Source organism: Plasmodium fragile, assembly GCF_000956335.1.
Source record: "Plasmodium fragile strain nilgiri unplaced genomic scaffold supercont1.72, whole genome shotgun sequence".
In the NCBI taxonomy this organism is placed as follows: domain Eukaryota; phylum Apicomplexa; class Aconoidasida; order Haemosporida; family Plasmodiidae; genus Plasmodium; species Plasmodium fragile.
In genome coordinates this window covers 79,877-96,176 of record NW_012192652.1, presented here as the reverse complement: position 1 = coordinate 96,176, position 16,300 = coordinate 79,877, and the positions used below count along the sequence as shown (strand labels likewise).

At 36.6% G+C, this 16,300-nt stretch overlaps 3 protein-coding genes across 3 annotated transcripts; all 3 read right to left on the bottom strand.

Annotated features, from left to right (window-relative positions):
* Positions 1 to 893: 893 nt before the first annotated feature.
* AK88_04705 (uncharacterized protein) lies at positions 894 to 4,906 on the bottom strand (the record flags this gene model as incomplete). Its single annotated transcript, XM_012482313.1, has 2 exons — positions 894 to 1,296; positions 1,386 to 4,906. 2 exons carry the CDS (start codon positions 4,904 to 4,906, stop codon positions 894 to 896), a joined length of 3,924 nt encoding a protein of 1,307 aa, XP_012337736.1.
* Positions 4,907 to 5,883: 977 nt separating this feature from the next.
* AK88_04704 (uncharacterized protein) lies at positions 5,884 to 6,173 on the bottom strand (the record flags this gene model as incomplete). The annotated part of the gene is made up of 2 exons (XM_012482312.1): positions 5,884 to 5,980; positions 6,013 to 6,173. The coding sequence occupies 2 exons, from the start codon at positions 6,171 to 6,173 to the stop codon at positions 5,884 to 5,886; spliced, it is 258 nt and encodes an 85-aa protein (XP_012337735.1).
* Positions 6,174 to 7,618: 1,445 nt separating this feature from the next.
* On the bottom strand, positions 7,619 to 11,680 carry AK88_04703 (CMGC/SRPK protein kinase; the record flags this gene model as incomplete). The annotated part of the gene is made up of 1 exon (XM_012482311.1): positions 7,619 to 11,680. The coding sequence occupies one exon, from the start codon at positions 11,678 to 11,680 to the stop codon at positions 7,619 to 7,621; it is 4,062 nt and encodes a 1,353-aa protein (XP_012337734.1).
* Between the last annotated feature and the right edge of the window lie 4,620 nt (positions 11,681 to 16,300).

Genomic DNA, 16,300 nt, shown 5'->3' with positions numbered 1-16,300 from the left:
TGTTTGTCTCCTGTTTTTTTTGTTGAGTTATGCCAACTGCGGCGGAACAGCATCCATCCCCTCGCAAAATCTGCGAATGTGCCTTTGGGCTCCCATTTGGAACAAGTAACTCCGCCCGCAATTTCCTTTTAAACTGTGTCACCGATCATATTAAATTAATACCATTTTCTAAATGAAGAGCCACAAAGTGGTAGTTGCAGTTGCGCACACAAGTTCTGAAGCGTGCGTCGACTGTACGTAAGAAAAAGTTACCACATTACAGTTAGGCCAGAAAGGTTAAAAGCGAATACGCAATTACTCTTTTGTTTTTTTGATGTGTGCATGGGGAAAAGGAACAACAAAACAAAGTTGCACAAAAGGAAACAAAAAAAAAACAACAAAAGCAAATGAGGAACAACTGTGGAATGACTTCTACACTTGAGTAAAAACAAATGGTATACTCATGCGCAGGACATTTTTAATTAAACATATCATGCAAATAAGGTGTGCATTATTTTGGACAGCTTTTCTTTTCGAAAAACAATTTTAATGGGCCCTTATTCCAACACGTGATATCCATGTGTAGGAAAAAAGGCGAGGGGAAAAAAAAAAACAGAAAAATGAGTCACGTGTAACATGTCAAATTCAAACGTGTGTTTACGAATTATGGATCAACCGTGGGTTTTCACGTCTTACAAAGGGATGATAAGGAAACAAACGCAAATAAGGGGAATACGTGAAGTGATATTAGGGGGAAATGGGATGATATGCTGTGGGTTCACGCTTTAATGTGCCATAAATGTGAGACACGCATGTACGAATTGCACAATGCAAAACGAAATCATATGCTGCCTTGGCACGGGGACAAGTGGGGGGTATATGTCCCCCCTTCTTGCACCTTAACCCCGGGGTTGCTAAAACTCGCTCATCTTTTTGGAGTATTCGCTGTTTTTGTTTTCCTTCAGTTTGGTCCGTAAACCATGCTCAATGATTTTTCCGTCTTTCAAAACATAAATGTAATCGCATCGATCAATTGTCGTAATTTTATGGGAGAGATTTATGATGGTAGAGTTGGGCACGTAACTTTTTATACCTGAGAAAATTTTCAACTCATTTGCAGAATCGAGGGCGCTAAATGCTTCGTCTAAAATTAGTATTTTGGGTTTTTTTATGATAGCCCTAGCTAGGGAAATTTTTTGCTTTTGTCCACCTGACAATGTTTTCTCATTAATGTTGTGAAAAAATTTGTCCTTATAGGAACTGATCAAATCGTCTATGCAGACAATTTTGGAAACTTTAATAATTTCTTTATATAACCTCTTTACGAAGTGTACTTTATATTTATTGTAACTTTTTTTTTTTTTTTTTGCTCATCGATCTGTTTCATATTTATGTCATTCCCGCACATCAGGCATTTTTTAAATTGGGGGGACAGATAATTCGCTTGTGTCGTTTCGGCGTCCACAGGCGAAGGGTCTCCTTCACTGGAGGAATTTGTTCCTTTCATCTTATTCTCAAGCCTTTCGTCATTCACCCCTACAAGGTCACCATCTGAAGGGAACAAATGAACACAGCTGTTTATGCTGTTTTTATTCAACCCGAAAGTGTAATTGAAGTAGGACAAGTATTTATTCGCTGTCGTGCTGCAATTGTAGGAGTACAGTATGTTGTAGATTATGCTATCGCTGAACAGGTAGGTGTCTTCCTCCACTAGGGAAATTTTCCTTGTCAGTATGTACTTTGAGATATTTTCTATATTTTCATTGTCTAAGAGAATGCTCCCATACGTTTTGGTATACAACCGTGTGCACAACTTGGACAGATCATCCTTCCCCGAGTCGTTATAACAGAGAATTCCGTAGGTATATTTATTGGTGAAATTTAAATTAATATTTGACAAAATTTTGTTTTTTGGAAATTGTGCATAGTAGAAATCTACATTTTCAAAAATTAAGCTACTCCCATTTTTGTCGTCTTTGACATTGTCTAGGATTAAGTTTTCGTTTATGTGTTTGTAATTTTCATCGATGAATTTTAAAATTTCTAGTTCCTTTATGGCGTTCTGTACAATGTATGGCAATATGTTATGGAGATTCTTTTTTTTTTTTTTTTTCAGTTTTTTATTTATTAAAAGTTCATCATCATTGGTGTCGCTACCTCCCGCTGCGTGCATGTTGGAAGCTGTGTCTCCATTATCGTCAATTTCGGTGGAGGTATTCAGTTCGCTATGTTTGAGCGAGTCGTCCAAGTTTTCTTTGTCACCTGAGTTGGTCACTGTATTGTTCTCATCTATGGGCATGTCTTCATTGTTACCTCCGTTTTGTGCGTTATCATGTTGCATCTCCGTAATGGTGGTGTCGCTCAGCACATCATTCATGTTGATGCCATCTACCGTTACGTGGTCCACATCATTTGCACAGTCACTGCCGAGCGTTTTGCTCAAGGTTGAGGTGGCTAAGCCCATTTTCGTCTTCTTCTCTAGCAGATTGACAGGAGTCCTTTTCTTCCTCTTGTAGTAAAACTTGGAGTAGTTGTAAAAGAGGAAAGTGAGTAATATGACGTAAAGTGTGTTGTTCGTTATATTGCTCATTTTTAAAATGCTTTTTTTATCCTGCACGGATAACCTTTTGAATGAGCTGATGTTGTCAAGCATGAAAAGAAGTTCCTCCCTGACAGGTTGGTGTCGTTCTTCAAACAACTTTAGGATTAGGTATATAATATTTTTCTTATATTTCGTTTTCAAGAATTGTATAAATTTTTTGTCCAGCTTTTGCTTAATTATAAGTTCATGGTCGTTTTTTATGTAGCTATGTATTTCTTGTATGTTCATTTGGGGTTTATTCTTCTTTATTTTGGGCGCAGTTTTTTCACCCCTATTGAGGGTGTGATCCGTGGTGGTTAGCGGTGGTAGAGGAGGAGAAACTAACTGAAGCTGTCCCTTGGTCATTGTAATGGGTTCTTCCACCGTCTGCTTCACGTCAGACGCAACGTTTGGGGTTGTCAACTCTGGGACGGGATCACTTGGGTGGAATCCATTATATGTGGGGTTATTCGTCCTATTTTCGCCTACTTGGTGATTACTTTCTACATAGTCGGGAACACTTCCAAGAGTAGAACTTTCAATCGGTTTGTCTTCGAAACAGGGGAGCAGATCGCCGCATTTATCATGGGGTAATAACTTTCGCAGGTTGTTATAGTTTCTTTCGAAGAGTTTTAAATAATTTGGCCTAACAACAGTGGCAACGTATTCGGCGTCTTTTTGGATGGCTTGAAATTTCTTGATAAGGGAATATTTAAAGATAGTATTTTTTAAGTTCAAAAAGTTTAGCAAATTTAGGGGAGTATACTTGTGGGATGTAAACTTGCTAGGGTTACCACGGGACGAATCCTTTTCGATCATCTTGATAATGTCTTCAGCATTTCCTATAAGCTCCTGCACTCTGGAATATTGCTGTTCTATGGTGCATGACTGTGCGATTATGTTTTGCATGTACATAACCGATGAGATGGCAGTTCTTGAATCCACTTGAATGTTATTCTTTAAAGTCTTTTTACTTAATATCAATGTGACGACAAGTGTTATCATATCAATTAATCGGATTAGGAATTTTTCCATGATGTAGAGAAGACCTAATTTCATTCTGCTCGTATATATTGCATCCAAGGAGTGGTTAAACTTTGAAATCTCTTTACTGTGAGTGTGGAAACTATTTATGAGGGATAAGTTATCAATAGATTCTTCTACCACATTGTTTGAGTATGCCACAACGTTACTTTCTTCTTTTGCAAGTGTGCGATAAGTGCTAGAGAAAAATATTGATATGTTAGTAATGGTTAGGACAATGAAGAGGGACACCACAAAGAGGTACACATTAATTTTGTACAAAAAATAAAAAGACAACACTGTCTTTATTACATTACGTAAGAGAACAATCATGTTAGTTGTAAATATGTCAATCAATTCAGAGGAGTCGATGTTTAGTCTACTAATCAATTCTCCTTTCCCCCTTTTCTTAAAATAGCTAATGTGCTTATGTAGCAACACCCTAAATAAGTAATTTTGCAGTTTGTTAGTGCTTACGTAAGCGCATATGTTAAAGATATGCGACCGCATGCAAGAAAGAAATAAGCTCAACAGAGAAACAGATACATATGCGTAGAAGGGGTTGTTCAATTTTAATTGGGAAAGGAAAGAATTCACAATTGGTATGTGGTTCGTTTGGGTACCAATCGTACTGTTATTCATAACGTAGGTTATTGTTTTGGACAGAAATATCGGAATGTACAAATCGACTACTGAAGAAATTATTGTTAATACAAAGCCTACGAAAAATATGTGTTTACTCTCTCGTATTACCTTAAACAGTTTGCTTACATCATTTAATATGTTATTTCTATGCTTACTCTTTTCACGCATTTGGGAAAATAGGCTTGAAAAGATGCTTTTTTCTGTTTTATTTTCACTCTTCTGTTTGTCCCTTGGCAATACAAAATTATCTATTGTCTTGTTTGCGCTACTCACTTGTATGGGCCCCAAATGACTCCTTGTTCTTCCTCGTTTTGGCTCGAAGCGTGTTTTGGTAAGAGGCGCGCCATGGTTAAGAAGCCGTCCGTTGTGGACAAACGCTACTTGGTGGAGAAGCGCTCCGTTGTTTGACACTCTATTGCTAACCACTCTCCTGCTTGTCACACCAATTTTTTCATTTTTCCTTTCCCACTTTGAGACTCTTTTCCTGTCAGTAAAACTTTGCAGGATGTTCCCGAAGTGCCTCTTTTTATTTCTACACTGTCGGTAAAGCTTGGCGGGATGCGGGATCCGCACCCCGTTCTTCTGTCTCACGGTGTACTCCCTTTTGTGCTGCGCATTTTTGGATGAAATCCCGCAGGCTACAAGGTAAAGGAGTATCCAGTTCAGCACAAATTTCATGTTTCTTTTTTGTTCCCTTAATCAACTGCATGTTTACACGATTATCATGTCATGTGTGATGAGATGCTTAGGCAACAAAAAAGAAGGGGCAGATGTTTTTTTTTTTTTTTTTTTTGATTAACTTATTTCGTTCATTGGTGAAGATTTTGAGGGCGCTTTACTCGTTTTCCATGGGTTTTTTTATCATTCTTTTGTTTTTCATTTCACAGAGAGAGGCCTATTCTTACGAATGGCAGGATCTCTTTGCCTGCTCCAATTTGGCTCCTGGGTGTGTTCTTGCTTTAATGTTCTATGCTCGCAGCAATATAGCATGTGTGGAAAGGAGTCGCTTTTTACGAGCATCTTTTTATGATAACATGGGGACACTTCTGCGATAAATATGCGATGACTTAAGGATAACTCTGTGATAATTTTGTGAACCTTTTTGTGACATTTTTGCGGGTATTTAACAAAACGCAGTCGTTATTTTTGACTACAAGATTTAAGCACAAGTGGTAGCGTGCATGACTGCCTTTCAGTTAGCCATCTTGTGCTCATTTTTTAGCGGCCTTTTGAAGCACACCAGGAGGTGCGTCAGTTTGATTGTTGTGGTGACGTTTCGTGGGTACTACGTCAGTAATTCGCTCATAGTACAGGTGTAACATGTTACGCACTTGCACATGTGCGTGCATAGGAACGAGAGTGCAAACAACATGTACAGATTGTATGCATATACATATATTGGCTACTCTCGTGTGATGCTGTTCAGGTTGGTTTAGGAAAATTGAAGCAAAGCAGTGAATGTGCACCACGGTGAAATACTGCATGTAGAGAAAGTAACAGCCATTACGCTTTAAAAAAAAAAAAAAAAGTGTGCGGTGTTAAATATGCAACACTGCAAAAGTCACATGCTACACCTTCAACACTTAGACGTACAAAAACATAATCACCAAATTTACGAACGCGAGAATCGTAGCATCTATCATATGAGAACCAACCTAATTGTACATCGAAATTTCGTAGCTGCTGGATGTTTTATCCAAGTTGGTCATAAAGCTAATCTCATCATTTGTGGAAAACAAAAGAAATAAATCACTGAGAATGGTACACATGAAAGGTGGAGTAACATAGTGTTATGGCAGATGTGTACGAGTTGGCCTTTGGATCGACTATTTCTATATTCATTAATGCTCTTTATGATTTGCTCCATGTGTTTATCATTATATTTGCTCGACAGGTGTCTTTCAAATTCGTCGTCCTCATTGTGAAATATTGCATTTATTTGCATGAGGCATTCTTTTAAATCTTGTATTTTTTTATGCGAAATGATTGGGCTTAACGTAAGTGTTATTATTCTTAGCGCACGTGTGATTATGCTTTTTGTTCTTTTTTTTTTTTTTTTCATAATGGTGTGATGCACACTTGCACATTTTGACCACATTAAAAAATGTGTATTTAATCCGCTTTCGACAAACACACAAAACAGTATTTTTCATATTACCTAATTTTTATCGTTTTAAATTCAGTTTTCAAATTTTTTAGAACAAAAAAAAAAAAAAAAAAAAATGAGCACATACATGTGTAAAATATGTGCATATGCACGTACAATTCGTATGTGCATTTTTGCATCCAGTTGTAGATGCAAAACAGGGGAGCATTGAACTAACTTAATTCTATGATTCACACTTTTGAAGGGAAATAAAACAGTACACATGGAAAATACAATAAACGAAACTAACGCACATATATCTACAGTGGGGAAAAAAAAACATTTTATAATCTCAAAATGCGTGAGAATATTCCTTCGAAATTTCTCTTTTTTTTTTTTTTTTTTTTTTTTTTTTTTCAACTATCTAGCGATTTAAGAAAATATTTTTTTTTTTTTTTTTTTTTTTTTTTTTTCATACGGTTTGCAATAGGGATGTGGACGTGAGGGTTTACGTTCTCATCAAGGGTATACACGCACGCGTCGTGTATAACCTCTGTAACGCATACATATGTGAACATGTTGCATGTTCATATAAACATATATTGGAGACATATTAACGTTATCACTACTAATTTGTGGTGCTTCAGTTTTCACAGTTGCCGTTTTTATTGAAAACAGGAGCTACACTTATTGGGGCACATATTCATTTTTTTTATATTTATTTGGGCGAATTTGATGGGGAAAAATTATGTACATAAAAATGCGGTTGTTACATATGCGTGGGCTAGATGCTGTTCCGTGGACTCCATATGCCGATTGTCACTGTTTCACGTCAGGTCGCTAGGCACCGGGGTGTGGGTGGGAAAGGTGCTTGAAATCGTTGAACATTTAGGATGTTATAACGTCTAGCGGGGTTGCTACGAGTTTTCTTAAACGTGTCCCTAAAACGGACACGAGTCTGAGCACTGGGACTTATCACTTGGCAAACAGGTAACATGAGGAGTACACCTAGGAAGGGTGCGTATCTACCAGGGGATAAACACGTTTATTTACAAAAGGGCATAAAACCGCTTGGATGTTCATGGGGTGATACGAAAATCTTGGGAAAAAATAATAAGGGGAGGAATGCGCAACTGTAGTTATTTATGGTGCTTAGTAGAGAGGCATCCATAGTTTGCTCGAGCGTTTGCCACAATAATAAGTAAAGAACAATTATCACGTTTGTGAAAAATACACTTTAAACAAATTGTACAATGCACATATTATACATTGTAGTTTGTCCCTCTGCCTGGCTATTCCGCTCTTTAGGAAAAGGCACAAAACGGCTTCTTGTTGATGACTTTGCAATTCATTTTATTGGCCTTGTCATCATCCTGGTTATCCTTAGGCATTTTACCTTCATTATCTCGCTTTGTTCCCGGTGCTTTCCTTTCCAATAGCTGTTTTTCCTTTTGGTCGGTCTTGCCAAGCTTGTCCACATTTTTGCCCGTGCTACTACCACTCATCACGACGTTGCTGAAAATTTTGGACGAAGTGCTCTTCTCCTCTACTTCGGTTGATTCCTTTTTTGCATTTTCATTAAAATTGGGGCTATTTGATGTCGCTAGTTGGTCTTTTAATTTTGCCTTTTCATGAGGGATAGCAACTTTTATGATGTCCTTTGGTTTTACGGGGATTAATATGTCTGCTCGTCCTGCATGCTCTTCAATTCCTTTTTTCTTTGATTGTCCTTTTCCAGTCAGGAGCGCGGAGGAGCCCTCTCCCCCTTTAGAATATACTTGGCTTTCTTCATCGCAAAAATTATTTTCATCATTGTCGTTTTGGTAGTTACTATGTTCAACCCTTTTGTGATGATTACTGTGCGTTTTTGTTGTCTTATCATTCTGGAGGGGATATTTGTGTCCATGGTGTTTTTCTGTCTCCTTGTATTTTTCCTCATCCGTTATGTCATCCTCCTCTTCGGGAAGACCGACTTCGTTGTCCTCCGTTTCTTCGTCCTCATCGTACTTGTACTTCCCTGGGTGCTCATAGTAGTGATGATAATCTCTATCCTCCTCTGAATTCACAACTTCGTCGTTGAATACATGACCACTCATTTTGTCATAATTCCTCATTTTGCGGCCTTGGTACTGTGGCGGCTTTTTCATGGAGTTTTTATTATTTGCATTATTATATGTAATGTGGGGCATGTTTTCATTGTGCAACACATAATCCTCCGTGTTGATGGACGAATCCGGGATGTGCCCTTCGTTTATGTTTTTATATTTCGATTTTTCTTGTAAGTTATTTTTCTTTTGATACAGATTGTCATATTTGAGTGTGGTTGCCTTGCTCTCCATTCCGTTACGGGTGTGATCATTTTTGTAGGCAAAACCATACTCAGCTTCAATATTGTAGTTTTCTTCTTCGTCGTCGTCATCATCATCTTCCTCTTCCTCTTCTTCCTCTTCCTCTTCCTCATCGTCCTCCCCTTCTTCGTCCTCTTCATTGTATTCGTCTTCCTCCTCTTCGTCTTCGTCCACCTCGCTTTTGGATAACTCTTCGTCGAATTGCCCCATTAGCGCATCGTTCTGTTGGGCCTTCAAATTGGCCTGCACGTTGTTGTGCTTGTTGGAAGAATTCATGCTTCTGTCCGTGTGCTCATTCGCGCCGTTATAATTATCGTTGTGATAATTCTCCTTACTATATTCGTGACCTTCATAATTGCCATTGTTTTTAACACTCATGCTGTTGAAGGAGTAGGATATATCCTTCATGTGCATTTCTTCCTCTTCCAGTCCTACCATATTGAGCCAGGGATGCTGGAGCATAGTGTAAGCCGAGGGTCTCTTCTGAGGGTCCAGGGCAAGCATAGGCAGTAAAAAGCTACACAGGGGATTAATTTCTTTTTCTGGTATGTTATACTTATACTTCAATATTTTGTACAATCCGTACCTCTTAATATTTCTTATATGTTTCAGTTTATACGTTTTCTTATTAAAATATTTATAAGAATTGAACCCTGTGTCGATCATATATTTTGGTATATTCCCCAACACTTCCATCATAAAACTTAAGTGTTCTTCATTTTTATCATATCTATCTGATTTTTGCGGATTAAATAGAAAATCTCCAGTAACTAATTCGAATATCATACATGCAAAGGACCATATATCAGCAGTTTCGTTAAAACCGCATTTTAGGATTACCTCTGGGGACCTGTATTGCCTTGTTTGTATTTCTGCATACCTTGATTCATCAATCCACAGACTGTTTCCTAAATCACAGATTTTGTAACATGACTTTTCATGGTAATAAACAGTTGGATCGTAGGGTCTAATACGATAGTCTCCCGCCTCTGTTTTGATGTAAACAACTTTATGGCCTCTTTTGTTATTCTCCTGTGTGTCATCCTTACCCCCTTTTGCATGCTTTCCTTTTTTTTTCTCTTTATACTTGTCGTGTATTTTCATGGCTTCTGGATGCATCAAGTGATTGAACATGTCGCAGTAAATGGGGACTTTGTTAAAATCCTTGTCTAGGCCTTCTACGGATTTTTTGTCGTCACTCGTATCGCTTTTTTGCGTCTGCTCTTCGTTATGTTCTTCGACATGTTGATCATCTCGTTCTTCGTCGAGGTCCTTATCGTGGTCACTATCCTCCAACGTGTTCTTCTTCAAGTAGTCGCTGGGCAAACGATGCAAAAAAAGCGAACACCTGTCATCCCCGTATTTCTCCGGATTATACAAAAAATAATTGTTATAATGGTAGGGCTTCCTCATTATGGATTCCTGGAGGGCATGTATGTTGTTGTAACTAGTGAGAAGGGATGGATCCGAGTTGGATGGCCTAACTCTATGTTTAACATATGGAGGTACATTAGTCTTTTTTTTTTTTTTTAATTTTCGGTTCCCTCCATTGGGTGCATTTTTCTTTTGTTCGTCCTCTACGTGGGCTTTCGATGTGCACGCTGGTTCATTTGCATCTGACACCTGCGGATTCGAATTGCAACACTTCTTATTATTGTTACTGTTGTCTTTGTCAATGTCTAGTTCGTTCTTTACATTATTTTGTTGTCCATTTTTTTTATTATCTCCGGGTGCGTTGTTGCTATTACAGGTTAGTGCTTCCCCTGCGGCCGTAGTCTGGATTTTGCTACCGCTCTTCATGGCACCGAGGGAGCTGTTAGTGTTTACGAGAGTATGGCTATCCACATTGTTCAGCTTGCCGCTGTTCAAACCTTCACCTTTTAACACATGTTCCACATTCATCTGGATTGCACTGTTGGAATGTTCATTATCTTCCTTCTTCAAATGGCTGTTGTCGTTTAATGTCCCGCTGCCCATTGTTAATGTCGCAACTTGCTGTTCGGCGCCGCTCAGTTTGTCGTGATTTCCACCTTGGTGTGAATTTCCTACATTCACCTCATCATCGGTTTGCTTCTCCATCTTCTGCGCTTCCATTTTTAATCGTTCCTTTTTTAAGAATTTTTTTTTCTTTCTTTTTAATTTTTTCTTTTCCTCTTTGGTTAATTTGTTAAAGTCTACATTGTCCCATTCGTGTTTATCTTTTACCTCGCTCAGGCACGACGACTGGTCATCTTCCCCGGTTTCATCATTGTCGACATCGTCGGAATGGTGACCACTACCTTCCCCTACTGATTTCTTTTCTTCCTTTTTAACAAGGTCATTTTGCGCTTCATCATCTTTGCTATAGCCTCTTGGTCTAGGAATATTCATCAGGGGAGATACTAACACGTTTTCTGGCTTTATATCACTATGTATAATTTTACAAACATCGTGTAAATACTGTAGCCCTATTAGGACATGTGTGGCAATTTTTCGAACTAAGTTTAATGGGATCCCTTTATAATCATAGTGTTTAATGAGGGATAATAAATTTGGTCCCATAAATTCAAAAACCATACAGACGTGGGTACCATTTGGTCCTTTATGCTCAAAGCTATCAATAAAGGAAACAACTCCCTTTGTCATATTATAATGAAAGAGCCTTTCCCGTTGATGCTCTTTCAATTCTACCCAAGAAGAATCAAAGGAATTTGCCTTAACCGTTTTTAAATAATTGATTTCACATTTGGCTGACTCTCCAAATGATTCGGACCCTTTCTGAATTTTGATAGCAACAAATTTTAATGGTTTACTTTTTAAGTCTGTAGCAACCCAAACGGTTGAAAAATGCCCCCATCCTAATTTCCCTTCTATTCTATACCGGTCGTTATATATTTCATTAATCTTCACAGGGTGATATCCACCCTTGCAATATTCGTCACTTCCCTCATCGTCACTTTCTGTGTATTGTAATTTCCCGGACGTTGCATCTTGGCTACTGCTGTTATTTGATTGGGACCTTGAATCACTATAACTCATTGTTTCGCTGTTATCTGTATAACTATCTGTTGTTTGAATGTCCCTTTTGTTTCTCTCCGCCGGGTCCTTCGCCTGAACACATGCATACGTATACGCAATTATGCATGTGTATAATACGTATATAACACTGTGTACGCGTATTGTAAAAACAGGTTAATTGAAAGAAGGGGGGGAGGGGTTACAGTTTGCAGCGTTTTAATCCACCTTGAACTACAATTTAAAAAATTAAATGTAGAAGAGCCTTGAAGCTACTTTTTACAAAACGAATTGTTATTCGTTCGTAGGGCAGGTGGAAGCACGAAAAAAAGGAAGAAAAAAAATTATATATATAATTTTCTGCGTCTTTTCCTTAAATTTTCCTTTTAAATTTTATGCATATATTTAGCAGCATAAAATATAATTATTCCTACGCACACACATATGCGGTGAACGTATGCAATACATGAAGGAGGGTATTATCCCATGTATACACATTCTTACGCATATACTTTTGTCATATGCTATAAAGACACTTTGAACAGTACAAAAGAACGTCCAATATTCTGTTAACACAACGACTGTAACATGCTGATATTAACGAATGAATAAAAAAAAAAAAAAAAAAAAAAAAATGATATACAACTAGTGGCACTTAAATCATTTTGGCAGAATACTACAATAACTGAAAAGGACGTAACGAAATTGGATTTCCCATTCGGGGGGTATACATAAGAATATATGTACAAATATGTATGTACATGTTTATACGTACATATATACTTATGTAGTACACTTTTACACATGTATATATATACGTACGAACTTATTTATATGCATAATATACGCATATGCATATAGTCCATCACTAAAGTTTCAATGGAAACAAAGTATTACGCAGTCTCTTCATTATTCAGGCGTGCGAAGTAACGCATATGCACAGGGAACACTTGGCTAAGACCATATGGGAACGTGGTCATTCGACGATAATATAATACTTTAACAAATGTGAAAAAAGGGACTAATAAAAATTCATATGCAGTCTTAACGCAGTTATTCTTCATTCGTCGACAAGAAAATGTAAAATGACACGTTATTGTGGAGGGAAAAAATGGAGAACATGAAAAACTGTACGTAATGGGTTAGCGCATGGGAATTAAAGTGTTCTAATGACACTTCGTATAATGCATTAAACATATATAATGTATATATATACATATATACTTAAGTACAGTATATCTCTGGGATTGTACAAATAGATTTTTCATGAAAATGAAAAATTAAAGGATGAAATAAAGCAAGCAGACTCACGCAAATACAACTGGATACATTATAAACTGTTACGAAAAAAGAACCTTTTTTTTTTTTATTTGCTGAAAATGTGAATGGAAGATCACATGATTTTTGCATGGAGCTTGTACGCTCACTTTTTGTGTTCTGAATGTTAAACAATTAAATGAAGAAACCATTAATGGTTTGTCTTCTTAATTCCTATTGATCCATTAAAATGCAGAATGTAACGACATTTATTCATTATTTTTTTTAATTCGCAAATTTGACAAATAACATGAATTTTTTTTTTCGTAAAATCCATGGTAAGGATTTTATTATACTTTTATTTATTATTTTTATTCACGGAAATGATAATTGCCCTTTTTTTAAGCACATATGAGTAGAATATGTTATATATATATAATTACTATATTTTTATATATACTTCGGGGAATTGGCTTTATTATAATTTGGCATGGGTTGGCGTACTACTCCGTGAGAATTTGTTTTTGCGTTGATTTGCATTTGCGAAAAAAAATTAAAAAAGCATTTTTGTAAATTCCATATGCATTACGTTAACTATAATGTTACTGCGCTGGTAAAAACATGATTAAATGTATGTGCCTTATTAAAAGTTTTTCATTTTTGCCCAGTTCTATTTTCCTTATATTTTTGCCGAAATGAAGTAAAAAAAAAAAAATAAGGGCTCGTAAATCCCAGAGCATATATATATTGTACAAAAAGGGCGCAATTATATCTCAAATAAAGCCTTCACCTTTTCCAAAATTGCCAAAACATTTTAAAATAAGCTGTTAAATAGTTATATAAAACAAGCTGATAAGCTATTATCTTCTGTACCTGGCATGATAAATATAAATTATGTGTTTTGGCTTGGCAAATGGCATTCGCCATGTATGGAATAAAAAAGTAACGGGACAAAAAAAAACAAAATAAAAATGGTTTAAATGAAAATTGTGAATGCATGAAAAGGACGGAAAAATGGAAAGTAAATGATATATATTATATGTATATAAATTATATTATACGACTTATGTAAAAGAAGAGTGTACAATGCAGTAAATTCAAAATGATTTGTTTTAATTTTACAAAAAAAATTTCAACAGGGACAAAAAAGGTTTATACATTAACATACATGTATATATACATGTATATGTAGGGGCAAAAAATGCTCATCCATAATTGTTAGTTCGAGCAATAATTTCGTACATACAATTTTATGCTTCCCACGCAAGTACGTATATTTCTCAAATGTTCCACACCTGTTCATTTAAGCTCTGTGTTCCTTTGTGTTTTTAATTACCAACCGCAGGGCGTGTGTTGCGTGGCGCATAGGTAGAATTGTATTTTTCGCGGAACTGAAAACATTTGCCCCCTTTTACTGTTCATGAGTAAGCGTCAGCACTTGTATGTGTACGTATGCCGTCTGTCCATATGCATAAATTTTCCTGTTAAAACTATTTTTAAAAAAATGTGACATATGGATGCTCATATTGTAACAGTTAGCTCATATGTTTTTACTTACTGGCGAAGGAATGGGTCTTAAAAAATATAAAGAGATGTTGGCTTACGAACAAACAGCAGTAAAAAACTGCGGGTATTTAATTCACAAAGTGGTCGAATGCAGTTTTAACGTCCTAAGTGTGTATCTCGATCGATTTTCGCAGCAGCGTGTACGTGCATGCAACCCCCTGCCGCGGAAGTGGTTGTGAAAGAATTGTAAAGTTACATTTATGGGTAAGATAAGCACAAAAGGACGTGTGCGCGTGTATGCATATAAATAAAAATGAAAATGTACATTCAATTAGGAATGTGTGTATATAAACATGAATTGATAAACGCAGGTGTACCTGCTTTGTGCCATCTTTCGGCGCACCTAACGCAACTATATGAATGAGGTTTAGACGCTCTCCCGTGCTATCTAAATTATGCGCATCGAACGAAATTGCCCAAACCAGAACCCTAAAGAGTTATTTGGCCAAGGTACGACACAGGAAATAGATAAAATTGTATGAAATCTTATGTATTCATTCTAAGGTGTTTTGTAGATCCTTACAAACATACACAAATGTTTACTTATGTATATATATATATGACGTAAGCAAAGTGCACGTTTCATACAAGTGTGTGCTGAATTGTGACTAACGAACTGTTGGAGACTTAGTTGTGAATTTCTACAGTTGCGCTTGCCTCTACAGTTTTTAGAAGGCTACCTACGCGTGTCCCATTTTATTGTGAAACACAGATTAAACATTTCCAACGTTGCCTTTCTTTTTTCGATTACCACGAAAAGTCATTTTCAGCTATTTAGAAAAATAGAACAAAATTTCCGATTTTAAATTACAATGTAACGTCTTTTCACGTGTTCGTTCTGCGCATCTAACTGTAGCACAAATGCTCCCTCGTTCATTTTATTTACTTAGAGGTAATTGTCCACAATTGTTGCAAATGTACACAAAGTGTGCGACTAGTTTTTTTTTTTATGTACTATATAAAAAAACAGTCATCTTTGGATCGGCTCTTTCCATTTGCTCCTTCAATAGAATAATTTTCAGAAGTTAAAAATTTTACTGTGTGAGTTTAGCAACATCTTCGCAAAAAAAGTAGTACATTTTTCCGTAGTTCATTTTTCAGTAAAAAATATCACACGCTGTTGGATTTGTATAATCACATATATTACAGAATCACGTAAATTTCGTGGGGACCCCCACTTTCAAGGCAACATAATTATGCTATTGTACCATAAGAGACGATTTTTTCCTTTCATATTTTTTGTATCACGCATTTTGCTCACCATCTTTGCAAATTTTTTACATTTTCTAAAATGTAATCACAGGTTCATTTCGAAAGATGCAAAAATATAATTGCATATTAATCTTAAAGGGTTTCCCTTTCTCGGAAAGGAAAAACCTTTTACTCCATATGAATTGAACGCATCTTTTTTATTTTTTACGTTTCACATTTGGCCTTTTTTTAAACTTTCACTTTTTTACATACACCGGTTCCCGTCAGGTTCTGCATTTTTCTGCATTTGTTGTTTCCACTGGAACTAGGAAAAGGCAGCATTGAGAGCAAAAAGGAAATATGCCGCACGTACGATATCAAGGTGCCCTTTTCTGTTATCATTTTATGTACTTTAAAATGCCACATATTTTGTAAAAAAAAAAAAAAAAAAAAAAATATAGGCGCTGTTTTTTTTTAACGTATATGATTGTTTTACATTTAGGTGGGTTTGCTTCATGATATGCCGTACCATGGTACATGAAGGTATTATCTGTTAAAACTGCATTTCGTGTTTGATATAGGCTCCACGCAGGCGACGGCATGCTGCATGTGACATTTTACGCTGGACAT